This window comes from Jaculus jaculus, chromosome 18 (assembly GCF_020740685.1).
Source record: "Jaculus jaculus isolate mJacJac1 chromosome 18, mJacJac1.mat.Y.cur, whole genome shotgun sequence".
Lineage (NCBI taxonomy): Eukaryota > Metazoa > Chordata > Mammalia > Rodentia > Dipodidae > Jaculus > Jaculus jaculus.
This window is the reverse complement of record NC_059119.1, coordinates 11618533-11646473: the sequence shown is the minus strand read 5'-3', so window position 1 is coordinate 11646473 and position 27941 is coordinate 11618533. Positions and strand designations below refer to the sequence as shown.

Genomic DNA, 27941 nt, shown 5'->3' with positions numbered 1-27941 from the left:
GTCAAGGTCGCGCAGTGTGGGCGGGCCGGGGCCGGGGCCGGGGTGGGGACCGGGAGGACCGGCGCCGGGTCCCCGCCCCGTCCGGAGGGCTGCGGCGCCGGGCACCGGAAGACGCCCGCGCCGGCGGCCGGGCGCGAGCGGAGCGGGAGCGCGGACGGGCGGTGGCAGGTGAGGTCGCGCAGCCCCGGGGCGCCGCGGGCGGCGTAAGCACCGGGACCCGAGACCGCGAGGAGCGGGGGCCTGGCGGGCGCCGCGCACGGGGATGTGTGCGTGTGTGTGTGTGTGTGTGTTCCAGACTTGGGGTCACGGCTTGGGGGGAGGGGTCCGTTGCCTAGGATACTCCCTGTTGCACCCCCAGACGCGGGCACCCTCCTGCCAGCCTCTAAATCCTTGCTAAGTCTGTCCGAGAAATTGCGATCATGTTGGCTTAAGTCTGCCCCAGGGCTTGGGATCAAGCTGCGAGGCGGGCGGGCCAGGGTACCCCCGGCTTGGTGTGGTCCTGTCCTGAGCCACCGGTGGAGGGAAGCAAGAGGGACGCAGTCTGGCTCTGGGAGTGGGGTGATACCGGGGTTGCATCGGTGGCTGCGGGGGCACCAGGAGGTCTGCTTCACGCCCCCACCCTCTCCCCCAGAAGCCCGAGGTTCCAGGGGACAAAGGGAGCAGTGACCGAATTAACTGCCAGAATTCTGGAAGTCCACTTGGCCCTGTTTTAATGCCGGGTCATTTCTTCCAAAGCCAGCACCCATTCAATCACGCCCCGCATTGTCCCGCAGGAGTCTCTTTGACCCTGGGATCTAAGGGAGGGAAGCTGATCCCGTGGGAGGAGAGGCGCCCGACTTCTAGGTTTGCCCGCTTGGCTGTGAACGTGACCCAGAGCAACGTGCTGCCGGACAGCGCTGGTCACAGACGCAGGTCACTTCCTTGTCACCAGGTCACTGAGCACCCCCCCCTCCCTGTCCATCCCCCTTCCACTCTCCAAGGCCTTGCTTAGGGCTGTGTGTCCTTTAGCCTGGTCTTTGGTAGTCCAGTGAGATACACTGTTATGGCCATGGGCCAAGATGTACAGGTAGCTTGGCCTAGATTTGGGGAATAGAAGTGTCTGGACCTTCTTGCCCAGAGTATCCCTCTTCTGGGCCACAGGGGACTCTCCTACACTTGGTCTTTTTTGAGGATACAATTGAGGTGCTTTCCCTAGTTGGCTGGCCATGCAGTACCCACTCTTGAAGTGCTCTCCCCCCCCCTCCCCGCCCACCCCTCCAAGGAGGGAGACTGACAACTTTTTCCTCCTCTGGGGGAAGCGGGGATGGTCGTAGCCCATCGAGGCCCACTTTAATGGTCTTCTCTTGCCTCTTGGCCACCCTGAGAATCATGGCTACCCAGAGGGCCAGTGTTGAAATCTCCCCTCTGCGTCAGCCTCCGTGACTCAGAAGGCTGCGTATTTTATTTCTGAAGCAAGATGGGGTGATGTTCTTACTCTGATGTGGCCAGCATGGCTCCTGCGGTGTCTTCTAAGGCTTGACCCCTCACAGCTCGGGCAGAAAGTGGCTTCCTGATGTTCCATTGGATTCCTGAAGGTTTCTTACTTTTGAAGAGGAACCCTCCTGGGACCAGGCTGTGTGCCTGGCAGAGAAGATGGGATTGACGAGCAAGTTCCAATATAAACCATATTTCATGTGTGTGTGGGTGTGTGTGTTGGGTTAGAGGTCAGAGATAAAATTACTTAGGAATTGCTGGGCTGTTAGGGTTTACTCTATTCTCTTGAGCCTTCTTTTAAGCTAGCATTCTTTTATTTACTTAGTTTTTTTTTTTGTTGTTGTTGTTGTTTGTTTGTTTTTTTCGAGGTAGGTTCTCTCTGTATCCCTGGCTGACCTGGAATTCACTATGTAGTCTCAGGGTGGCCTTGAACTCATGGTGGTCGTCCTACCTCTGCCTTCTGAGTGCTGGGATTAAAGGCGTGCGCCACCATGCCTGGCTCTTTATTTTCTAATTTTTAAATTAAAAAAATGTTTTATTTTATGTATTTATTTGAGAGAGAGACAGAAAGAGAGAATGGGCGCAGGGCCTCCAGCAAATGAACTCCAGACTCATGTGCATTGAACCTGGGCTGTGTTTTTTTTTTTTTTTAATATATTTATTTATTAGTGACAGAGAGAGGGAAAGAGAGAGACAGAGTGAGAATGGGCATGCTAGGGCCTCTAGCCACTGCAAATGAACTCCAGATGCATGTGCCATCATGTGCATCTAGCTTATGTGGGACCTGGAGAATCGAACCTGGGTCCTTAGCCTCCACAGGCAAGTGCCTTAACCACAAAGCTATTTCTCCAGCCCGTTTTTTTTTTTTTTTTATTAATTACAAATTTTGTTGTATGTACAGATCATGAATCAGTCCCATTCTCTTGGTATTATCCTATTATAGCCTCTCCTCTCTGCCCCCATTCCGCGGAGGCCCTCCTCAGAGGTCTTCACCGGAGGGCTCTGGGTTAGGAATGCAGCGGTCAGTCACTGTTGGGTTTGGGGAAAGACCTCTGGGTGCTCCTTCCCACCCTGTGGCTCTGACAATCTTTCTGCTCCCTCTTCCACAATGCCCACCGAGCCTTGCTGAAGCCAACTTTTAAAACTATCTTATTTGTCTATGTATGTGTATATGAGTGTGCACACATGCACGTGTGACACACACACTTAACTGCTGAGCCGTCTTCCTAGTCCTTAAGCTAACATTCTTTTTTTTTGTTTTGTTTTTGGTTTTTCGAGGTAGGGTCTCACTGTAGCTCAGGCTGACCTGGAATTCACTATGTAGTCTCAGGGTGGCCTTGAACTCACAGTGATCCTCCTACCTCTGCCTACCGAGTGCTGGGATTAAAGGTGTGCACCACCATGTCTTACTTCTTTTTGTTTTTAAAATATATTTTATTTTTATTTATTTATTTGAGAGAGAGAGAGAGAATGGGCACACCAGGGTCTCTAGCCACTGCAAATGAACTCCAGGTGCATGCGCCACTTTGTGCATCTGGCTTATGTGGGTTCTGGGGAATCGAACCTTGTTTTGCTGGCCAGCACCTTATCTGCCGAGCCATCCCTCCAAGCCCTCTTTTCTTCCTTTATTATTTTTTTTATTTACTTATTTGAGAGCGACAGACACAGAGAGAAAGACAGATAGAGGGAGAGAGAGAGAGAGAGAATGGGCGCGCCAGGGCTTCCAGCCTCTGCAAATGAATTCCAGACGCGTGCGCCCCCTTGTGCATCTGGCTAACGTGGGACCTGGGGAACCGAGCCTCGAACCGGGGTCCTTAGGCTTCACAGGCAAGCGCTTAACCGCTAAGCCATCTCTCCAGCCCTCTTTTCTTCCTTTTAAAAATATTTTAAAACAAGAGGAATTCTACTGCTCTTATCACAAACCAGCCGCCAAAGGACGCGTACCGCATTGATGCTGTTTGCGTGGGATGTCTAGAGGAGACCACAGCAGTTAGTAGCTGCCAGGGGCTGGTGGTGTGTGGTTTGGGGGAGGTGAAGAAAATATTCTTTGTGTTTCCTTCTCTCTTTTTCCTTTTCCTTCCATTTGCGAGCTTGTTTACCTCTTTATTCATTTTTATTTATTGAGACAGCCAGGTGTGGGGGTGCATGCCTGTCATCCCAGCACTTGGGAGGCAGAGATAGGATGATCTCTGTAACTTCGAGGCCAGCCTGGGATTACAGAGTGAGAGCCAGGTCAGTCTGGGCTAACCCTTCTTTGAAAAAGAGACAGAGTCTTATGTAGCCCAGGCTGGCCTTGAACTTGTTATATAGCTGACGATGACCTTGCCTCCACCCCCCAAGGGCTAGAAGAGTGTGTGCTGCCTTGCCCAATTTCCCTTCCTGGTTTTTAGACAAGAGTCTGGATGCATAGCCCAGGCTGGCCTTGAATGAATTCCAGATCCTTCCACTTCAGCCTCTCTTGAGAATTGGGGCAACTGTGCCCTGTTGAAAATTTCCTGGAGGAAGATAGTCTTGATGGTTGTGCAACATGGAAGATATAATAAAACCTGCCAGTTTACACTTTAACTAGTAACTTTTATAATAAATTATGGTTTGATTAAAAAAATAATACGGTGATAGGCCTGTCTCACCTTTTTTTTTTTTTTTTTTTTTTGAGGTTGGGTCTCGTTCTAGCCCAGGCTGACCTGGAATTCACTATGTAGCCTCAGGGTGGCCTCGAACTCATGACAATACTCCTACCTCTGCCTTCTGAGTGCTGGGATTAAATGCGTGTACCACCACGCCTGGCTATCACCATTTTCTTTTTCTTTTTTCTGTTTTATTTTGAGATAGGGTCTCATATAACTCAAACTAGTCTGGAACTCACTAGTCTAGGGTGGCTGAGAATTTACAGCAATCCCTTGCCTCACTTTCCTGAGTGTTGGGATTACAGACATGGGCCACCACACCCAGCCCTGTCTCACTTTTAAAATTTTATTATTTTTATAAAAATGTTAGGTATTTTCCCCCCCCCTTCTTTTAGGCAGGGTGTCCCTGTCGCTCAGGCTGACTTAGAGCCACTTGTCAAGCCTCATCCAGTTTACTAGCAATAAGACTTGGCACCTCAGCATCTGTACACACATGCATGGTCATGGCAATGACTGGCATTTTATCTACATCTTGTTTAGTGGCATGTGACACCAGGCCTGACTTTTCTTTGAGACAGGTTGTATAGATATGCAGCAGTTTATCCTGTAACCCTCTTTTTTTTTGTATATGCATGTTCATGTATGTGAGTATGTGAGTGTATGTGTATGCACGCGTGTGTGTGTGCACATGTATGTGTGCGCTTGTGGCAGTCAGATGGACAACCTTGCGTATGGTTCCTCAGACACAAGACACTTAAAAAATATTTATTTATTTATATGAGAGAGAAAGAAGCAGGCGGAATGAGAGAGAAGAGAGAGAGAATGGGCGTGCTAGGGCCTCTAGCCACTGCAAAGGACCTCCAGACATATGCATCACCTTGTGCATCGGGCTTACATGGGTACTGGAGAAATGAACCTGGGTCCTTAGGCTTTGCAGGCTAGTGCCTTAACTGCTAAGCCATCTCTCCAGCTCCTGCCTGGCACTTTTTTTTTTTTTAATTAACAACTTCCATGATTGTAAATAATAGTCCATAGTAATGCCCTCCCTCTCCCCATTTTCTCCTTTGAAACTCCATTCTCCCTCATATCCCCTCTCCATCTCAATCAGTCTCTCTTTTATTTTGGTGTCATCATCTTTTCCTCCTATTATGATGGTCTTGTGTAGGTTGTGTCAGGCACTGTGAGGTCATGGATGTCCAGGCCATTTTGTATCTGGGGGGAGCACATTGTAAGGAGTCCTGCCCTTCCTTTGGCTCTTACATTCTTTCTGCCACCTCTTCCACAATGGACTCTGAGTCTTGGAAGGCGTGATAGAGATATTTAAGTGCTGAGCACTCCTCTGTCACTTCTTAGCACCATGGTGCCTTCTGAGTCATCCCAAGGCCACTGCCATCTGAAAAGAGAAGATTCTCTACCAAAAGTGAAAGTAGCATTAATATAAGGGTATGAACATTAAGAGAAGTGCTTACTGGGCAGTTTGATGAGCATAGTATATACATTTAGTCAGACAGCAGCAGATGTTACACTCCTAGGGCTCATGACCACCCCTGTTTTACTGCCTGGCATTTTTTTCCTCAGTTTTTATTAACATTTTCCATGATTATAAAAAATATCCCATTGTAATACCCTCCCCCCCCCACTTTCCCCTTTGAAATTCCATTCTTCATCATATCCCCTCCCCATTTCAATCAGTCTCTCTTTTATTTTGATGTCATGATTTTACTCTCCTGTTATGATGGTCTTGTGTAGGTAGTGTCAGGCACTGTGAGGTCATGGATATCCAGGCCATTTTATGTCTGGAGGGAGCACATTGTAAGGAGTCCTACCCTTCCTTTGGCTCTTACATTCTTTCTGCCACCTTTTCCGCATTAGACCCTGAGCCTTGGAAGGTGTGACTGAGATGTTACTCAGTACTCCAGTCACTTCTTTCCAGCACTATGATACCTTCTGAGTCATCCCAAGGACACTGTCATCTGAAAAGAGAAGATTCTTTACCCAAAGTGAGAGTAGCATTAATATAAGGGTATGAATATTAAGAGAAGTGCTTACTGGGAAGTTTGATAAGCATAGCATATACATTTTTCCAGACATCAGCAGATGTTATAGCCCTAGGGCTCATGACTACCTCTGTTTTAAGTTTTCAGTATCAGGGATGTGTTCCCCCCCATGGAGCCGGCCTCCAGTCCAGTTGGAGGGTTTCCACCATGACAGATGTGCCACTATTGTACCTGTTGGCTCATTTGGGCTGGCTGGCCAATGATAAGGATTGCAGTGTCCACTGTTGAGTATCTTCACTGGTGGTATCTCTTTCTCCCTGCCTGGCATTTTTATGTGGATACTAGAAATCAGGCTTGGGTCCTTGTGCTTGCAAGGCAAGTGATTCACTGGCTGAGACATCTCCCCAGCCTTTGCAGTCTCCTGTGGATGCAGGTTTCCATTAGAGCCTTCTGGTGACTGAGGTTTGCCCAACACCATTGCCAAGTAGACATCCACTCGTTCCACACAATGCTTCTGAGCGCTTACAGAATGGCAGGTCTGTGGTTTAACCCTTAGATTTAGGTGGCTGGCGCAGAATAGGCCATGGCTCAGCACTGGGAGAGTCTGCTGCCCTTAAGGGCTGAGCAAGAATGGGCAGAGAAGAGCCATGGAGAGTCGGCCTGGCCAAGTGTTGGGCAAGGCGCAGCTACACAGGCAGGGTGGAATGTTCTGGAGAGTTGCTGGCCACCCTTTCCCCAAGTGAGGGTAGCAGAGGTCAGTGGAGGAGAGGGAACGACGGATTCCGGCAAAGGCCTCCACAGTTGCAGTGAGAGAGAGAGAGAGAGAGAGTGAGAGAGAGAGAGTGGTCCTCTTCCCTCCCTGGTGTGGCCCTGGCCTCAGGATACCGAGAAGCAGTTTGTTTTCAGGGGGGTGACCCTGGCTGAGCAAAGCTGGGGTCTGTCTGTCTATTGGGAAAGCATGTGATGGATGGATGGTCTAGGTGGGTTGAGGGATCTAGAGCTTAACTTCTGTGACCAATTTAGGACCTGCAGGCCGCTCTGGGACACTGGCTGTCTCCACTCCCAGGAAGGGCTTTCCCACGAGAGCCTGGGGCAGACTTGGCCTGCCTGGCGTGACAGGCTCTCATTGACGTCCGTACTGGCCCCTGTCACCTCACCTCGTCACCACACGTACCCAGACTCTAGATATCTTCCTTCATCTCCCTGGTTGTGTGGTCTGACCTCCTGTGGACCTTCATTTCTCTTTAAAAATTTATTTACTTATTTGTTTGCGAGAGGGGCGGGGCAGATGGAGAAGGAGTACATACGGGTGTGTCAGGGCCTCCTGCCGCTGCATACGGACTCCAGGCACATGCACCACATTGTGGATCTGGCTTTTACATGGGTGCTGGGGAGTCAAACCTGGGCTAGCAGGCTTTGCAAGCAAGGGTGTTTAACTGCTGAGCCATCTCTGTAGCCGTAGCCCTTCATTTGTCATAAATTGTGCTGCTGCAGACTGTGTGGCCCCCTCTTCGGCCTGTGTCCCACCATCCTGGAAGTGGGATTTTCTGTACAGATACGATTTTTTAATTTTTATTTATTTACTTTTTTGTTTTTCGAGATAGGGTCTCACTCTAGCCCAGGCTAACCTGTAATTCACTATGTAGTGTCAGGATGGCCTCGAACTCACAGTGATCCTCCTACCTCTGCCTCCCGAGTTGCTGGGATTAAAGGTGTGTGCCATCACGCCTGGCTTTTTAGTGTGTGTGTGTGTGTGTGTGTGTGTGTGTGTGGTGCTGACTACGTGCCAGACGAGTGCTTTGCCACTGAACCACAAGGACGTGGGGCTCTGGCTGTTTCCTGCCCGTATTATCACTGGCTGCCAGCCCTAAGGGCTGGGTCTGGGACAGGGGACCCATGTGGCAGGGACCATGCGGAACAACCCCACTCCAGCCTGCCTCGTCGGCCTCCCTTGCTCTGTCTCTGCTGAGCCACTGCCGTCTACTTTTGCCTGCGATTGAGTCTTCCTGGGTCCTGGTCCCCGGGAGACGCTGCGCGACTCAGGTGACAGACTCAGCCTGTCGCGAACTCGCCGTCAGCTCTGGACAAGCCTCTGAGGAGCAGAGTTGGACAGCTCGATGGGGCACTTGCTGGGTCCCAGCCCTGCTGAGGGCTCAGTTTCCTCGTCTGTAAAATGAGTGGGATAGTCTTTCTCATAAAAATAAAAAAAAAAAAATTAAAAACTTAAAAAAAAGTAGCGGGAACTGGAGAGACGGCTTAGCAGTTAAGGTGCTTGCCTGCAAAGCTGAAGGACCCGTGCTCGACTCCAGATCCCATGTAAGCCAGATGCACAGGGTGACAGGTACACAAGGTCACACATGCACGTGCACAAGGTGGCCCGTGTGGCTGGAGTTTGATTGCAATGGCTGGAGGCCCTGGCACACCAATTCTCTCTCTTTCTCTTTCTCTCTTATAGAAAAATTCAAAAGAATAAAATAAAGTAAAAAGAAACTTTATAACGGGTGGGATGTGTTAGTAATCACTTGGCCAATGGGAAACAGCTTTAGGTCTCTCCCATGTCCTTGTTGGATCTGCTCTCCATCCCCTGTGAACAGCAATGAAAATGCGGGCATGGGAAGGTCTGTGGGCCATCTTGGGGGGCCACCATGTCTTGGGAATGTGTGTGACATGATGGGATGTCAGTGCTGATGGGTTTTTAGCTCTTTCCATTGTAGAGGATAAACTGGGGCTCAGAGAAAGGGGGTCCCCTCTGAGATTCCAAGAAAGCTGTTTGCCCTTTTCCCTCTCCCCACCAGTTATTGAGGTTTAGAATTCCATGGTTAGGGAAACCGATGCCGCCTCATCCCTGCGTCACCCTAGGCTCTGGGTGAAGACCTGACCTTGCAAGCCTCACCTTCCGAAACAAGGGTTTTTTTCCCCCCCGTTTTTCGAGGTAGGCTCTTGCTCTAGCTCAGGCTGACCTGGAATTCACTATGTAGTCTGAAGGTGGCCTCGAACTCATGGTGATCCTCCTACCTCTGCCTCCCGAATGCTGGGATTAAAGGCGTGCACCACCATACCTGGCTCCCTGGAGGAGTTTTAAAAAAATATTATTTAACTATTTATTTGAAAGCAGAGAGAGAGAGAGATGAGAAGAGAGAGAGAAAATGGCTTTACTGGGGAATTGAACTCCAGTCGTTAGGTTTTGCAGGCAATCGTCCTAACTGTTGGACGATCTCTTGAGCCGCAAAGGTAATTTTAATAGGTGGTCCAGATACTCAGATCGAGTAGGCTTGGTTCACAGGTGCCCAGCTTCCTCTCACATCAGTCCCATACCCAGTACAACATCCTCCCTGCCTGAATAAATGACCACCGTCCCCTTGCTGTGGGGTGGGGGGTTCTCTTACTGGTTTTACTTTGGATCCACCATTCTCTCGCCTGGCATTAAAAACATTCTTGGCCCAAGAAAGTTTGTCTCCGGGTCCTCTCTGCTTGAGCCTGAGCCTGACACCCTCTGGCCACACATGCTCAGACCTTACTGCTTCCCATGCAGGGCTCCACAGGGGCTGGGACACACTGCCTTGAGAGGCCATTCAGCCATGTGAGTCCATGCTTCAAGGCTGGCCTCAGAGTCCACTTCCCCTCTCTCTTTTCCCAGATCGATTCTCATAGAGTCCAGGCTGGCCTCGAACTTGCCTCGTAGCCGAGAATGACTCTGATCTTTAGAACTTTTCATTCCCACCTCCCAAATACTGGGATTACCAGCATGTGGCGCCACACCTGGCTTGCTTCCTATCTTCTTGATCCCCATCCCAATGCTGGTGTCCTTTCCTGAAGCCCGCAGAGTGGCTGAGCTTCTCTGGCTGCTGTCTTTTTTCTTCTTAGTGACTTCCCAGCAGGCCCCTCCTTGTAGCTTGGTACAGGCTGGAGGAGGTCTGTTGGCTTGTCACCGGAGCCACAGCCCCTTCCCTCCAACAATCCCTCCGCTGCACAGGGTCGGCGTGTCTGGGTTCAGCGCTAGGCTTTGAGCACACGCGCTAAATTTAGCTCCTCTGAGACTCAACCAAGGTTTGCTGAGAACCGGGCGGGCTGCCCCAGTCCGTGGGTGGGGACGAGCCTGGGCCACAGTGCTTGGCACACTCCTCAGATGACCAGTCGCCGTTTTCTGTCCCCTGGCAGGGCCTTTGTCATGCCACGGACATGCCTGGTAGCCGGGGCTTCTCTCCAGCCATCTCTGTCACTGCAGAGGTTCATCCCAGCAGGGTGCCCTTTTCCTGCCGCCAGCCATCTCTCGGGCTCTTGGTTCATGCCCCCCGCCCTTCCTTCAGCTCTCCCCAAAACGCTGCTCTGGAGTGACTCCCTCCCCCACCCCACAGGCTGCTGCTCCCCACCCTCCTTTCCCCTTCTCAGTTCTCGCCACATGTATCTGGTTTGTGCAGCTGTTAGAGTTGCCCGCAGACCGGGTGGTTTACGACGAACAGGGACTTTTTGGCTGACCGTCTGGAGGCCCGGAAGTCCAAAGTCAGGGTACCAGCTTCTGCCAAGGACATTCTTGCTGCAAAAGAGGGCAGGAGGGCAGGCCATCAAACTTGAAGCCTCTTTATTATTATTTTTTAAATATATATTTATTTTCACGGAAAGTTTCACTTTATTTAGCACAGGCTGACCTGGAATTTACTGTGTAGTCTCAGACTGGCCTCAAACTCAGATATCCTCCTACCTCGGCCTCCCAAGTGCTGGGAATAAAGACATGTGCCACCGCACCTGGCCTATTCTCTTATTTATTTATTTGTTTTGGTTTTTCAAGTTAGGGTCTCACTCTAGCCGAGGCTGACCTGGAATTCACCATATTGTCTCAGGCTAACCTCACACTCATGGCGATCCTCCTACCTGTGCCCCCCGAGTGCTGGGATTAAAGGCGTGTGCCACCACGGCTTTATTTATTTATATGAGAGAGAGCAAACGAGAGAGAGAGAGAGAGAGAGAGAGAGAGAGAGAGAGAGAGAGAGAATTGGCACTCCAGGGCCTCCAGCCACTGCAGTCCAATTCCAGATGTGTGTGCCCCCTTGTGAGCACGTGTGACTTTGTGTGCTTGTGTCACCCTGTGTGTCTGGCCTACGGGGGATCTGGAGAGTCCCATGTGGGTCCTCAGGCTTTCAGGCAAGTGTCCTAACCACTAAGCCATCTCTCCAGCCCCTTGGTCTATTCTTGTTTAAAGCCTGAGCCTCTTACTGATACCAGGAGATTCCCTAGTCTTTAATCTCCTTGTTGGGACCGGGATGACAGGCTGTGAATTGACACGGGCTCTGGAGGTCCAAGCTCAGCTGGCCTCTGGCTCTCATGCTTGTGCAGGAAGCACGCTTCACTGCTGAGCTACCTCACGGCACGCCTTTTTAAAATTTATTTTTTATTTTTTAGCTTTTTGAGGTCGGGTCTCACTCTGGTCCAAGCTGACCTGGAATTAACTATGTAGTCTCAGGGTGGCCTCAAATTTATGGCGATCCTCCTACTTCTGCCTCCTGAGTGCTGGGATTAAAGACATGCGCCACCACGCCTGGCTCCCTCCATGCCTTTTTTTTTTTTTTAAAGTAATTATTTATCTGAGAGAGAGAATGAGAGTCAGATACAGAGAGAGTATGGGTACACCAGAGCCACTGCAGATGAACTCCAAATACATGCGCCACCTTGTGCAATTGGCTTTATGTGGGTCCTGGGGAATTGAATTTGGATCCTTGGGCTTCACAGACAAGCACCTTAACCGCTAAACCATCTTTCTGGTCCCTACCTGTTTGTGAGGTAGGGTCTCACTCTGATCTAGGCTGACCTGGAGCTCACTCTCTAGTTCCAGGCTGACCAGTTCACGGCATCGTGGACAGGCCTCCCTTGCCCTGGGCCACCCCTGCCTTCCCAGCCCTGCTGACTCTGATGTGGCTTCTCCCAGCCCAGCGGTGCCCGGCTCGAGATGGGGTCCCAGGTGTCGGCGGACACAGGCGCGCTGCACGTGGTGATCGTGGGCGGGGGCTTTGGCGGCATTGCGGCGGCCAGCCAGCTGCAGGCATTGAACATCCCCTTTATGCTGGTGGACATGAAGGACTCCTTCCATCACAACGTGGCAGCTCTGCGGGCCTCGGTGGAGAGTGGTGAGTGCTCCTGTCCGCGTCTGCGTGTGCCATCGTTGCCTTGGCGTGATGGCAGAGCTTTGGAGGAGAGCGTCCACTTGGGGCGAGTTGCTCAATTCCAGAATTAGATGTGTTCCCGAGACTCTCAAGCCATTGGTCTTAAGCAGCTCTGCTAGTGAGGCCCTCAAGTAAGAACTTGGGCTCTTCTGAGAGCCAGATGGGCACTTCAGGACATGGCGGGCCCTGCCTACACACGCCCGGCGGCCAAGGGCACCCCAGTAGGCATGCCATTCGGGGAGGCTTCCACTCATTCTGCCCTGTGACCGCTTCCATGTCCCTTCTCCAGGGTTTGCCAAAAAGACCTTCATTTCCTACTCGGTGACCTTCAAGGACAACTTCCGGCAGGGCCAGGTGGTCGGCATCGACCTGAAGAACCACACCGTGCTGTTGCAGGGCGGCGAGGTACGCGTGGGGTGGCGCTGGCCGTTCCCCGGGCTCAGCAGGCCCTTGGGTCCGTCGAGTCCTCCATGGGCTGCGGGCTCCGCTGGCTGCTGGACAGATGCAGGGCCTCTGTGACCGAAGTGCCTGATGACAGCAGTCACGAGAAGACGGTGGCCGGGAATCCCCAACTCCTTCCTGCATGCCCAGCACTTGCTGAGCCTTTACTGAAATGCCATTTTGGGACATGGCTCTTACACAAGTGATTCAACCTCATCCCTTCTCCCCTGTTGTTGTTGTTATTATTATTGTTGTTGTTGTTTGTTTGTTTCCCAAGTAGGGTCTCTCTCTAGCCCAGGCTGACCTGGAATTTACTATGTAGTCTCAGGGTGGCCTCGAACTCACGGTGATCTTAAAGCGCTTGCTGTGAAAGCCCGATTACCTGAGTTTGGATCCCCAGGCCCCACGTAAAAGCCGGATGCTGTGGTAGGCTCATGTCACGTAACTGCACCTTTGGTGAAAAGTGAGGCCAACACAGGAGAATCTCCCGGAATCTTGCAGGCAGGCCAGCCTGGTAAATGGTGACCGCGGTGGTGACAGATCGCAAGAGGCCCTGCCTCAAAGTGGAAGGCCGGGCCTAGCAGCAGAGGCGTCCTGTGATCTCCACGTGCACACTGCGGAGTGTGTGCCTGCGCTCACACACATGAGCATACCACACACACGCACGCACACACACGCACGCACAATCCAGGAGCGGGGCTGGGAGTATAGCTGTAGTGGGTAGAATGTTTGCCTAGCATGTCGGACGTCCTGGGTGCGGTCCCTAGGGCCACATAAACTGGGTGTGGTGGTACGTGCCTGTAATCCCAACCCTCGGGAGGGAGGTGGAGGCAGGAAGAGGATCATCTTTGGTTAAATATCAAGGTTTAGCTCAGCCAGTTTCTCATGCCATGTCTGAAAAAATTCAAGAGATTCCAAGCACGCTCCACGTTGAAAGTGTGTTCCTGCCTGTCACTCCCACCTCGAGTACTTTCTTCTTCCTTCCTTCCTTCCCTTCCCTTCCCTGCCCTTCCCTGCCCTTCCCTTCCCTTCCCTTCCCTTCCCTTCCCTTCCCTTCCCTTCCCTTCCCTTCCCTTCCCTTCCCTTCCCTTCCCTTCCCTTCCCTTCCCTTCCCTTCCCTTCCCTTCCCTTCCCTTCCCTTCCCTTCCCTTCCCTTCCCTCCCCTCCCCTCCCCTCCCCTCCCCTCCCCTTCCTTCCCTTCTCTCCCCTTCCTCCCTCCCTCCCTCTTTCTCTCCTTCCTTCCTTCCTTCCTTCCTTCCTTCCTTCCTTCCTTCCCTCCTTCTTTCTCTCTTTCTTTCCCTCTTTCCTTCCTTCCTTCCTTCCTTCCTTCCTTCCTTCCTTCCTTCCTTCCTTCCTTCCTTCCTTCCTTCCTTCCTTCCTTCTTTCTTTCTTTCTTTCTTTCTTTCTTTCTTTCTTTCTTTCTTTCTTTCTTTCTTTCTTTCGAGGTAGGGTCTCACTCTAGTCCAGGCTGACCAGGAATGCACTATGTAGTCTCAGGGTGGCCTTGAACTCATGGCGATCCTCCTACCTCTGCCTCCCGAGTGCTGGGACTAAAGGTGTGCGCCCCCACGCATGGTGCCCAGCAGTTTCTTGTTCCTTGCTGCCCTTCTGCTGTGGAGGGATGTCTTCTCATTTATAATAGTGACTAGGACTGTGGCCCAGCACTTTCTTGTTTCCTTAGGTATTTCCTGGCTTTGGGTGCCTTCTTGGCTCCACTGGCTTAGTGTTTTGTTCCTTCTTCAGTAGGCTGCCTGTGTCCTTCCCCGCCTTCCCCGAGTGCTCCTGTCCGCTGGGCCTGTGTTGGAGGCAGATGCCCAAGCCTCCCCGCTCTGAATTGTCTTGTCCTTCGCAGGCCCTGCCTTTCTCACATCTCATCCTGGCCACGGGCAGCACCGGACCCTTCCCTGGCAAGTTCAATAAAGTAGCCTCCCAGCAGGCTGCCATCCAGGCCTATGAGGACATGGTGAAGCAGGTGGGCTGGGATGGCAGACGTGGGGTAGGGCGGGCAGGCCAGGGACAAGCGGGTGATTGGCAGGGCTGAGGCAGGGAGACTGCGCGAGATGTCCCTGTTCTGGAAGCCACCTCAGTAGCCAGAGAGCTGAGTCGCTAGGGAGAGGGAGAGATTTCCCAGGAGGAGGCCTCGGGCCTGTCACAGAGTTCCCAGGCCTGTGTGGGGTGTGTTTGGTTTGGTTTGTCCCCAGTTGTTTCTTTTTTTTTTTTTTTTGTTTTCGAGGTGGGGTCTCACTCTAGCCCACCCAGGCTGACCTGGAATTCGCCATGTAGTGTAAGGGTGGCCTCGAACTCAACGGGATCTTCCTGCCTCAGCCTCCCAAGTGCTAGGATTAAAGGTGTGCACCACCATGCCTGGCAAGTTGGTCTCTTTTTCTTTCTCTCTTTTTCTTTTTTTTTGTTGAGAGAGAGAGAGAATTGGCTTGCCAGGGCCTCAGCCACTGTAATGGCATGCCAGATGCTTCCGCCACCTAGTGGACATGTGTGACCTTGCATTTGCCTCACCTTTGTGCATCTGGCTTACGTTGGATCTGGAGAGTCGAACATGGGTCCTTAGGCTTCACAGGCAAGCGCCTTAACCGCTAAGCCATCCCCTCCAGACCAAGTTGGTGTGCGTCCTCCCATTCCACCTGCTTTATGTGAAAGAACATGCCTAGCTCCATGCCCTTAGTTTCCACAGCAATCCTGTGGGGTGAGGAGGAGGAGGAGGCCCATTTGAAGCCCAAATATGGACAGAGTTCTGCTCTCCTTTGACCAGGGGACCCCCTCCTCACAGGCTGGACCACAGGCGGGGTGTGTGGGTGTGTTTCACAGGTCTTTCTCTCTTCCTTAGGTCCAGCGCTCCCAGTTCATCGTGGTGGTGGGAGGCGGCTCTGCGGGAGTGGAGATGGCGGCGGAGATTAAGACAGACTACCCCGACAAGGAGGTGAGGGCGCTGCCGGCCTTGAACTCACAGCAGGCCGTGTCTTCCTGCTTGACCTTGATCAGGACTTTGCTCAGGGCAGGAAGTGGAAGCTTACTCTAAAGTGCATCTGTACTGATTCCACCCCCACCAAGGCAGGGTCTCGCTCTAGCCCAGGCCAATCTGGAATTCACTATGGAGTCTCAGGGTGGCCTCGAACTCACAGCAATCCTCCTACCTCTGCCTCCCGAGTGCTGGGATTGAAGGCGTGTGCCGCCACGCCTGGCTGAAAGTGTGTTTTTTCGTGTTGTGCTAAAAATGTGTTTCTACTATGGATCTCCCCCAAGTGAGTGGGCATCCTGTGAAGGGCTCTGGACTATGGGGCTGCACTGGGCACACTCTCATAGGAGGAGGATCAAGACCAGGGGACATGCCTCATGAAGCTGACCTCCCATGTCACCTTCGGAATTCAGAATTTTCTTTTCAAAAATATTTATTTATTTGAAAGCTGGGTGTGGTGGCGCACACCTTTAATGCCAGCACTCGGGAGGCAGAGGTAGGAGGATCGCCATGAGTTCGAGGCCAACCTGAGACTACATAGTGAATTCCAGGTCAGCCTAAGCTAGAGTGAGACCCTACCTTGCAAAAAAAAAGGAAAGAAAGAGAAAAAAATTATTTATTTGAGAGAGAGAAAGAGGCAGAGAGAGAGAGAGAGAGAGAAGGAGAGGGAGGGAGGGAATTGGCACACCAGGGCCTCCAGCCACTGCAAACAAACTCCAGATGCATGTGCCACCTTGTGCGTCTCGCTTATGTGGGTCTTGGGGAGTCAAACGTAGGTCCTTTGGCTTTGCTGGCAAGCACCTTAATCACTAAATCATTTCTCCAGGCTTAGATTTCTTTTTGCATGTGTATGTGATGTGTGTGTGTGCGTGTGCGCCTGTGCGTGGACCATACGTGTGTGTGGGCAAATGCATGTGTGTGGACACGTGTGTGGAGGCTGAAGGTTGCCATACACTGTCTTCCTCAGTCAATCTTCTCCTTATTTATTTATTTATTTATTTATATTTATTTATTTATTTATTTGAGAGCGACAGACACAGAGAGAAAGACAGATAGAGGGAGAGAGAGAGGATGGGCGCGCCAGGGCTTCCAGCCTCTGCAAACGAACTCCAGACGCGTGCGCCCCCTTGTGCATCTGGCTAACGTGGGACCTGGGGAACCAAGCCTCGAACCGGGGTCCTTAGGCTTCACAGGCAAGCACTTAACCGCTAAGCCATCTCTCCAGCCCTTCTCCTTATTTATTGGGACAAGGGTTTCTTGCTGGATCTGTAGCTCACGGATGTGGCCAGTCCAGGTGGCCAGCCAGCACTAAAGATCTACCAGTCTTCACCTCCTGACTGAGCACCTGGATTACAGGCGGCTGCTGCCACACCTGGCATTTATGTTGGTGCCAGGGGATCCAAACTCAAATCCTCAGGCTTGTGTGGCAAGCACTGAGCCATCTTCCCAGTCCCTAGACCTAGATTTTGAAGCCCTCTGTTTTTGTTGATTCATGGTGGCCAAGGCCCCTTGCAGTTGGCTCCTTGGTGCTCTGCTTGACTGGGAAGTGCTTGTCCTGGACAATCACACGGATGTCTACATTTGTGGCACTGGGGGAGCTGCCCACAGCTCACAGGAGGGGGGCAACAGCCTGCTACGGCGCTTGTAATGTTCAGGGGAACCTGCCGGGAGGGACAGAGGAGCCTCGCTTCCCCGGGCATGGTGCGGGCTGGGGGACAGTAGAAATGATGGCTGTACACGTTTGGCTGTCTTGCAGCTCATGCCATCAGCCTCCCAGACCCACATGGCCTGCGGGTGGCTCTCTCTTCCCTAGGAAGAGGCAGCTTGGTTTTGAAAAGAGAAATCAATCCATGGTAATTGAATTATGTGGTTGTTCTCTGCCACATTGTTAGAAATTACAGTGAGTGAGTGATGTCGTTAACGTGTTCATTTTGATTTAGGAGAGTCGTGTAGGGAAACGTCAACGTTTCTCTGTGCTTACACTCAACACTCCCATGGTAACACATGGGGTCTTCCTCACCAACCAAGTCCCCAGTCCCAGCTGGATGTCCCACGATTCAGCTCAACTCCTGCACTACCTGCAGTTAGCGCGGTCTCCTCCAGTCAAGGGCTCAGTACCACAAGACTGTCGCCACCTCAGATGTCAGTGGTGGCTGGTAGATCCCTGGCTCACTCACACTTTTGTCTGATCCAGCCTCTAACTGTAAGTTCCCATGGCCGCCTGCGCCCTCCCGCTGGGTTTGGATGTTTGAAGGATGCCAGTGAGGTCCTGTAAAGAGGTTCACAGGATGGGCTGGAGAGATGGCTTAGCGGGTAAAGCACTTGCCTGTAAGGCCAAAGGAGCCAGGTTTGATTCCCCAGGACCCATGTATGAAGCGGCTAGAGACCCTGATGCACCCATTCTCTCTCGCTCTCTCTGGCTCTCTTTCAAACAGATAAATAAAAACAAATATAAAAATTTTAAAGAAAGAGATTCAGAGGACAAGGCCTCCGGGCCTCGTTTGCCCGTGTGGAGGTTCTCTGAACCCCGCAGGAGTTTCTGGAGGCTTCCTCATGCAGTCTCTAGCTCCTCTGCTTGCTGGAGGATGGGCCTGGAGATGGAAAGCACCAAGCTTCCCGTCAGGGCTCGGTGTTTCTGGGGGAGTTGTCTCATCAGAGCAAATGATGCTCCTGTCACCCGGGGAATTTTAAAAGCTTTAGAAGCACTGGGCTGGGGGTTGGGGTCAAATACCAAGTAGCAGAACAAATGATTACCTTAACAGGAAAGTTTTTTTTTTTTTTTTTTTCTCAAATCTTTCTTATGGGCTGGAGAGATGAGAGATGGCACAGCGGTTAAGGTACTTGCCTGTAAGGCCTAAAGACACAAGTTTGAGTCCCCAGTACACACATACAGCCAAATGCACGAGAAGACACACGCATCTGGAATTCGTTTGTTGCAGTGGCTAGAGGCCCTGGCATGACCCTTCCTCCCTCCCTTCCTTCCTTCCTTCCTTCCTTCTTTCCTCCTTCCCTCCCTTCTTTCTCTTTTTTCTGAGGTAGAGTATTGCTCTAACTCAGGCTGACCTGGAATTCACTATGTAGTTTCAGGCTAGCCTTGAACTCACAGGATCCTCCTACCTCTGTGTAATCTGAGTGCTGGGAATCAAAGGGTAGGCAACCACGCCCAGCTCCCATTTCTGTGTCTGCCTGTTTTCTCTCAAATAAATAAATAATTTTTATTTATTTATTGTTTTTGTTTTTTTGAGGTAAGGTCTCACTCTAGCTCAGGCTGACCTGGAATTCACTATGTAGTCTCAGGGTGGTCTCGAACTCATGGTGATCCTCCTACCTCTGCCTCCTAAAGGCGTGTGCCACCACACCCGGCTTAAAATTTTTCTTTTTAAATTTATTTGAGAGAGAGAGAGAGAGAGAGGGAGAGATAGTGTGTCTTGCCACTGCTGTAAACTAACTGGAGGCACATGTGCCGTGGGGAATTGAACCAGGGCTGACAGACTTTGCAAGCAAGTGCCTTTAACTACTGAGACATCTCCCCAGCCTTAGAAGGGTTTTAATTTTTTAAATTTCTGTTTTGTGTCTTTTTGAGCTGAGGTCTCTCACGTAGCCCCTGTTTGCCTCAAGTTGACTATATAAACATATGTTATTTATCTTATTTATTTTTTATTTTGGAGGGGAGGGAGAGAATTAGCGACTGCCAAGGCCTCAGCCACTGAAATTGAACTCCAGATGCTTGTGCCACCTAGTGGGCATGTACGATCTTGCACTTGCCTCTCCGTTGAGTGTCTGGCTTATGTGGGATCTGGAGAGTTGAACATGGGTCTTTAGGCTTCGCAGGCAAGTGCCTTACCTGCTGAGCCATCTCTCCAGCCCTCAAATTGACTATGCAGACAGGGAGGACCTTGGTTCCTGGCCTTCACCTTTGGAGTACTGGGATTATAAGGCCTACAGCCATCATGCCTAGCTTAACTAGAAGGGTTTTAGGAGCTCTGTGACAGCAAACAGAGGTAGACACCTGTCTGTCTATCCATCTGTCACCTATTTCTGTCCGTCTGTCTGTCTGTCTGCCCATCCATCCATCTATCTATCTATGTGTTATCTTTCTACCTGTGATTCTTGTCACAGAGCATCTGTATTGAATCTCAGTTCAGTGTAATAGCTGCATGTTGTATTTGTAGACATATAAAGTATTGTGGCACCACCTTTGTCAAGGGACTAGAATTCCTAAGTTTTCATCACAAAATTCCAGAGTGGGGTGACTGAGTCCGTTTTAGTAGCCTCAGAGAAGAGCCTGGATATAAAAGATAGGATTCCAGGGCTGGAGAGATGGCTTAGCGGTTAAGTGCTTGCCTGTGAAGCCTAAGGACCCTGGTTCGAGGCTCGGTTCCTCAGGTCCCACGTTAGCCAGATGCACAAGGGGGCGCACGCGTCTGGAGTTTGTTTGCAGAGGCTGGAAGCCCTGGCGCGCCCATTCTCTCTCTCTCCCTCTATCTGCCTTTCTCTCTGTGTCTGTCACTCTCAAATAAATAAATAATAAAAAAAATCTTTAAAAAAAAATAAAATAAAAAAAGATAGGATTCCAACCAGGCAGTTTGGATATATCCCAGCCCTCCTTTGACTTTTTTTTTTTTAAGCATGTGCATAGAACGTATGGTGGGATGTGTGTATAGTGGTACACACAAACATGTGTACAGGGGTGCACATCCCATGCACAAGCATGTGGAGGCCAGAGGAGAATGCCAGTGTCTTCCTCTCTCACTCTTCCCATTGTTTCTTTGGGATGGAGTCTCTCATTGAACTTGGAGCTGCCATTTTCAGTCAGACTGGCTGAGCAGAGAGCCCTGGCTGTTCTCTGGTCTTTGCTCCCACAGGTCTGTATACAGCAAGGATGACCATGCTCAGCTTTTTTAAAAAATATTTTTATTTATTCGAAAGAGAGAGAGAGAGAATGAGTGTGCCAGGGCCTCCAGCCACTGCAAACAAACTCCAGGCGCATGCACCAACTTATGCATCTGGCTTATGTGAATTCTGGGGAATTGAACCTGGGTCCTTTGGCTTTGCAGGCAAGTGCTTTAACCACCAAGCCATCTCTCTAGCTTTTCATGTGGGTGCTGGGCAGTTGAGCTCAATGCAAACCAGGCCTTTTCAGGCCCTCATGCTGAGTAACAAATGCTCTTACCTGCTGGAACGTTCCCCCAGCCCTCTTTTTACTTTTGAGACACTAAGTTTCCCAGGCTACTCTTGAACTCACTGTATAGCCCAAGCTGGCTTTGAACTTGAGATCCTCATGCCTCAACCTTAGAGTAGCTGGGATGACAGGCCAGTAACCCCAGACTAGGCAGGCCATCCAGCTGTTTTTTCAAAGTCCAGGTTTTTTTTTCTAGGTAGGGTTTTGCTGTAGCCCAGGCTGACCTGGAATTCACTATGTAGCCTCAGGGTGGCCTTGAACTCATGATGATCCTCCTGCCTCTGTCTCCCAAATGCTGGGATTAAAGGCATGTGCCAGCATGCCCGCGTTGACCAGTAGTGCAGGGTACCCTAGCAGATGGGCATAGCTGGATTAAAGGTGTGTGCCACCATGCCTGCATTGACCATTAGGCTACCCTAGCAAGTGGGCATAGCTGGAAGCTCTACTCTTAGAACCTGCTTCTCTGAGGATGGCAGCCTGGTGTAAAGCTGGAAAGCCAATAGTGTATCCAGAGACTATCATTATACCCGCCCGCCAGTACAACTGGTACATGCGTGGTCACAAACTGGCTCCACCACTGCATGGAGTTCTTCTCTGGGGCCTCAGTTTCCTCAGCGGTAAACGGGGGGGGGGGGCAGAGGTTGGTCTTTCTGTGAGCCAGGGCCTCAGGGACACCCTCTCAAGCCGTGTGCTTGTTCTGTCCCCAGGTCACCCTCATTCACTCCCAAGTGCCCTTGGCTGACAAGGAGCTCCTGCCCTGCGTCCGGCAGGAAGTGAAGGAGATCCTCCTCCGGAAGGGCGTGCAGCTGCTGCTGAGTATGTGCGCGGGACCCCCTCCACTCTGTCCCCCAGCTCGCTGGTGTGTCACCCAGGGGCTTGGCCATGTCCTCTGGCAGGAGGGGAACGCATCCAGCCAGACTCCCTCTGGCCCACCGAGTCTGGGTTTTAGCACGAAGCATCAGGGACAGTCTTTTTAAAAAAAATATTTTATTTGTTTATTTATTTGAGAGAAAGAGGCAGAGAGAGAGAGAGAGAATGGGCATACCAGGACCTCCAGCCACTGCAAACGAACTCCAGACACGTGCGCCCCTTGTGCATCTGGCTTACGTGGGTCCTAGAGAGTCGATCCGGGATCCTCTGGCTTTGCAGGCAAACGCCTTAACCTCTAAGCCATCCCTCCAGCCCAGGGGCTACTTGAGCCTTGCTGACCTGAGCGCCCTGCGGTGGCTTTGGGCACAGGGCCGGTGGGGGTGCTAGTTGCTGAACGAATTTTGTCTTGTCTGTGTGGTATGTGGTGTGTGTACATGTGTGTTGTGAGGTGGTTATGGTGTTTGCCTGTGTGTGGTGTGCACTCATGTGGTGCCCCGTGTGCACACTCACAGAGGCCAGAGGAGAATGTCAGGTGCCCCCTCCATCGCTTCACCCACCTATTTTTACCTCGAGATGCCGACTCTCACTGATTCCAGAGCTTGCTTTTTCTGTGAGCCACACAGGCTCACAGGTTACTGGCCACGCCCAGGTTTTTTTTTTAAAAAAAAAAATTTATTAATTTATTTGAGAGAGAGGGAGGGAGAGAAAGAGGCAGGTAGAGAGAATGGGCGCGCCAGGGCATCCAGCCACTGCAAACGAACTCCAGATGTGTGCGCCCCCTTGTATATCTGGCTTATGTGGGTCCTAGGGAATCGAACCTGGGTCCTTTGGCTTTGCAGGCAAGCGCCTTAACCGCTAAGCCATCTCTCCAGCCTCCAGAATGTGTTTTTCCAGTACACCTAAAGGATTTGCTCTGGCAGTTGCTGCCTCTGTGGCAGAGACGATTATGTTTGTGTTTTGAGGGTTGAGTGTGGCTTTTTGTCCAGAGCAGGAGGGAGAGGACCACCCAGCATTTCGAGTGGGGCTCCAGTCCAAGGGGGATGACCCCCGTGCCTGAGTGTCTCGGATGTCACCCCCTCATGGTGTGTGGGGAGGGGATGAGTTGGCGCTGTGGAAGACCGTCACGGATGTCCCAGCCTCCTGTTAGTAACTGGGTGTGGAGATCTGCCTATGGCCTTCCCTGCCTTTTGTTCTGAGTTGTGCCTGGAGGCCTCCTGCCCAGGCAGGATGGGCAAGCTTCCAGTTCAGAGAGGGAAGAGGCCTTCTGTGGAATAGCATTTCCCAGAACTTCCCGGGAAGTTTGGCATCACTTCCCTCCAGCAGCTTCCTAGAACTTTTTTTTTCTCTCTCTTTTTTTTTTTTTAATTTTTTGTTCTTTATTTTCTTTATTTATTTGAGAGTGATAGAGAGAGAGAGAGAAAGAGGCAGATAGAGAAAGAGAGAATGGGCGCGCCAGGGCCTCCAGACGCGTGCGCCCCCTTGTGCATCTGGCTAACGTGGGTCCTGGGGAATCGAGCCTCGAACCCAGTCCTTAGGCTTCACAGGCAAGCGCCTAACCGCTAAGCCATCTCCCCAGCCCCTAGAACTTTTCTTTAGTTGCCTTCCGTGTGGTCAGATGTCCACCTTGTGCTGTTTGCGGGTGGGGGAGGCAGGTGGGTAGGAGGGTGGACTGAGGGAGGGGGAGGGGGAGAGGGGAGGTCTGCCTGGGGTAGGCCACGGTCCTCTGCCAGCCTCCTGTCACAGAACGAACCCTTGACAGGCGAGCGGGTGACTAACCTGGAGGAGCTGGTCCTCAATGAGTACCAGGAGTATATCAAGGTGCAGACTGACAAGGGCACCGAAGTGGCCACCAACCTGGTTATTCTCTGCAACGGGATCAAGATCAACAGCGCTGCCTACTGCAGTGCCTTTGGTAAGCAGGGAGCCACGCCAGGGGTGTGTCTCCAGCTCAGGCCCTGGCGCACTGCCACATTCCACAGTTCCTGGTTTGGGAGCACTCCCCCCCCCCCATGCCGTTCCCCTTCATCCCAGCAGCTCACTGGCTGTTTTTCATTTATTTATGAGAGACAGAGACAGAGTGAGGGAGAGAGAATGGGCGCGCCAGGGCCTCTAGCCATGTGAACAAACTCCAGACACATGCACCCCCTTGTACATCTGGCTTATGTGGGACCTGGAGGATGGAACCTGGGTCCTTAGGGTTCGCAGGGGAACCTGGGTCCTTAGGGTTTGCAAGCAAGTGCCTTAACTGCTCCAGGTGCCCAAGGAGACCAGGATCATCCAAGGTTAGGACTGCCCTCTAGTGGAAAGAGATGGGAGAGGTTAAAAAAGACCCTTTTCTGTTATTTTCCTTTTCACAGGGGTGCTGAGGAAATCTGGGGTCAGGCCTTTCTTGATTTGCAGAGGCCCTGCTTTTCTTGTTTTTTTTTTTTTTTTTTTTTTTTTACTGTAGTTCGGGGAAGTGGGATTATAACATGGCCATTTCTTTTTTTTTTAACTTTTTTGTTTTTATTTATTTGAGAGCGACAGAGAGAAAGAGAAAGAGAGACAGAGAGAGGGAGAATGGGCATGCTAGGGCCTCCAGCCACTGCAAACGAACTCCAGACACGTGCGCCCCCTTGTGCATCTGGCTTACGTGGGTCCTGGGGAGTCGAGCCTTGAACCAGGGTCCTTAGGCTTCACGGGCAAGCGCTTAACCGCTAAGCCGTCTCTCCAGCCCTAACACGGGCTTTTCTCAATGCTTGGTACTTAGCTTCCTGGAGGCGGGGGAAGAAGGACAGATGTGTTCACACCCGTGTGTTTGAGTGGAAGACTCGGTACCCAGGTCCCTGACATCTACTCCTGAGCACCCTTCTCTGAGCGCTGTGCTCCTGCCCATCTCCAGCGGGCAGTCCTCATTCAATCCAGAAGGAAGCCAGTCCCCAGGGGGTGTGATCAGTAGGCCGAGAACCCAGAATTTAGTACCTTATTGTCCTAATATTGTATTCAAAGATAAGTTCTTTTTCTTTTTCTTTTTTTTTCAAGGTAGGGCCTCGCTCTAACCCCGGCTGACCTGGAATTCACTGTGTAGTCTCAGGCTGGCCTCGAACTCATGTCAGTCCTCCTACCTCTTCTGCCTCTGGAGTGCTGGGATTAAAAGGCGTGCGCCACCACACAGAGCCTGTTTACCGTTTTTGAAAGGCCTGCACTTGTTTTGTAAAAAAAATTATTATTTTATTTATTTATTTGAGAGAGAGAGAATGGGCACGCAGGGCTTCCAGCCACTGCCGACAAACTTCAACACATGCACCCCCTTGTACATCTGGCTTATGTGGGTCCTGGGGAATCGAACCGAGATTCCTTTGGCTTTGCAGGCAAGCGTCTTAACGGCTAAGCCCTCTCTCCAGCCTGCCTGCAGCTTGTTTTAACATCCCCATCTGTATTGGTTACTTTCCCACTGCTGTGAACGGACGCCTGACAGGAAGCGGTTGAGTGAAGGCAAGGGTTTAATTCAGTTTTCAGTTCCAGGAGGCTACACTGTATCTGCCCCCGTGTGCAAGGCGAGGTGGCAGGAGCTAGGAGCGTCTTGTCACAGTGCAGTCAGGCAGGGGAAAATAAACAGGAAGTGGGGCTCAGTGGTAAAACCTCCAGGCCACCCCCTCCCCCCACAGTAACTCCTCCATGGTGCCACCAGCTAGGAGCCAAGTGATCAATCACATGAGCCTCAGAGGCATATTCCTTCAAACCACAGCACCGTCGATGTTCAAAAGGAAATTCAAGACTTGGCTAGCCAATGTAACTTTACAAATGTGTTTATTTATGTGTAAGAAGAGAGGGAGAGAGAGGGAAGGAGAGAGGGAGAATGAGGTAGACAGAAGACAACGGGCCCACGATGGCCCCTTGCCACGGCAAACGCCAGATGCATGGGCCACGTTGTACATCTGGCTTTACGTGGGTACCGGGGAATGGAGCCTAGGCTTTGCGGGCAAGCACCTTTAGCTGCAGAACCACCTCTCCAGCCTGCAGAGAGCTTCAGCGTGGGGCCTGAGGAGGCTTGCCGGTGTTCTGCCTGCGTCTGCCTGCATTGGGTTTGCTCTGGTAAAGGGGACTGGCAACCTGACGGTGGGTAGGTTGGGGCGCAGTCACCTCTTGAGCATAGGCTTCTGGGGTGACCTCAGGTCCCGGCGGTCCCTTGGCACTGCCATTCAGCTTGGTTTGGGCATTGTCTTGCCTGGCAGAGAACAAACTGGCCAGCAACGGTGCCCTGAGGGTGAACGAGTTCCTGCAGGTGGAGGGCCACAGCAACGTCTACGCCATCGGCGACTGCGCCGACGTGAAGGAGCCCAAGATGGCCTACCATGCCGGCCTGCACGCCAGCGTGGTCGTGGCCAACATCGTCAACTCCACGAAGCAGAGGCCCCTCAAAACTTACAAGCCAGGTAAGGGGAACTCAGGCCTTCGCAGTGGTTTAAGAGCTTTGGGTTAGACATGTGGAAGTCTTTTGGGGGATGTAAGATAACTGAACGCTAACCCCTAGTCTTGGTTCAAAGGCTCTTTTTTTAATTTTAAAGTCCTAATTTATTTTTATTTATTTATTTTATTAACAACTTCCGTGATTATAAAAAATATCCCATGATAATTCCCTCCCTCCCCCCACTTTCCCCTTTTAAATTCCATTCTCTACCATATCCCCTCCCCCTCTCAATCAGTCTCTCTCTTATTTTGATGTCATGATCTTTTCCTCCTTTTATGATAGTCTTGTGTAGGTAGTGTCAGGCACTGTGAGGTCATGGGTATCCAGGCCATTTTGTGTCTGGAGGAGCACGTTGTAAGGAGTCCTACCCTTCCTTTGGCTCTTACATTCTTTCCCTCACCTCTTCTGCATTAGACCCTGAGAAAGGCTCTTAAAAAAAAAAAAGTAAAATAAAAAGAGAGGGCCAGGCATGGTGGCATGTGTCTTTTACCCAGCACTCGGGAGGCAGAGGTAAGAGGATCACTGTGGGTTCGAGGCCACCCTGGGACTACAGAATGAGTGCCGGAACAGCCTTGGACTAGAGTGAGACCCTACCTCGGAGGGCCGTTAGCAAAATGCTTGCCTCCGGTGCATGGGGCCTTGGGCTTGACCCTCAATACTGTTTCTTTTTAAAGCCGAACCAAAAAAAGGAGGGATACTTGCTTTCTCACAGGTATGAAGGCCTGGGATCTGCAGGCTCTTAAGCAGGATCCTGTGCTGTGTGTCTTTCATAGGGGCACTGACATTCCTCCTGTCCATGGGCAGAAATGACGGCGTGGGACAGATCAGCGGCTTTTACGTGGGCCGGCTCATGGTCAGGCTGGCCAAGAGCAGGGACCTGTTCATCTCCACAAGCTGGAAAACCATGCGGCAGTCTCCACCGTGATGGGGATGCCACGCAGGAGACGTGGCACCACTGCAGATGGGTGACAGACTGACAAAAGTCACCTTCCTGACGCGTGCCAAGGGCAAAAGTTCTTTATTTGGAGGAAGATGCCAATGATGTGTTATCTGGAAATATAGCTTGTGTAAAGCCAAAAGTGAGAGACAGAAAGGAGAGGAAGGGAAGTATTAAAAAGAAATATAAAAGCCGGGCGTGGTGATGCACGCCTTTAATCCCAGCACTCGGGAGGCAGAGGTAGGAGGATCGCCGTGAGTTCGAGGCCACCCTGAGACTACATAGTGAATTCCAGGTCAGCCTGAGCCAGAGTGAGACCCTGCCTCAAAAACCAAAAAAAACCAAAAACAAAAACAAAAACAAAACAAACAAACAAAAAAAAAGAAATATAGACGTGCCCTAGAAGATTCTTTCTGGGTTCCGGAGGTCTGCTCGCAGCTCTGCTGGCTGAAGGGCCTCGGGAGGACAGAGGCAGCTTTCTGCACTACTGGGTTCTCTTGGGGTTACGTTTGTGTGCACACGCATGTGCACATGAATGTGTGTGGCTTTGGGACTGGGGCTCAGGTCTGGGTGAGGCAGAGAGCTGGGCTCCTCTGGCTGCTGTTCTGTCTGCAGTACAGGAAGGAGAGCCCGCAGTGTGAAGCCGGCTGAGGCAGGGGATCCGGGTGAGAGGATGGCCCACACCCTGAATCTTTCTCCATATGGGGGTGAGGAAGCTCATGTATTCTGCAATAAACAAGTTTTACATTTCCTAACTTATGGTGAATGCTTACACTCCGTTTTGATCTCTTTCTGTCTTCTCTTTTGGAGATAAGGTCTAGCTGCATTGCTTTAAGCT

The 27941-nt window shown here is 51.4% G+C and overlaps 1 protein-coding gene across 1 annotated transcript; it reads left to right on the top strand.

Moving 5' to 3' along the window:
• Positions 1-127: 127 nt before the first annotated feature.
• Positions 128-27365, top strand: Aifm2 (apoptosis inducing factor mitochondria associated 2). Its single transcript, XM_045137529.1, has 9 exons — positions 128-168; positions 11919-12216; positions 12542-12657; positions 14546-14665; positions 15536-15628; positions 21554-21662; positions 23476-23628; positions 25931-26131; positions 26940-27365. The coding sequence occupies exons 2-9, from the start codon at positions 12039-12041 to the stop codon at positions 27089-27091; spliced, it is 1122 nt and encodes a 373-aa protein (XP_044993464.1). The 5' UTR covers positions 128-168; positions 11919-12038; the 3' UTR covers positions 27092-27365.
• Positions 27366-27941: the final 576 nt, after the last annotated feature.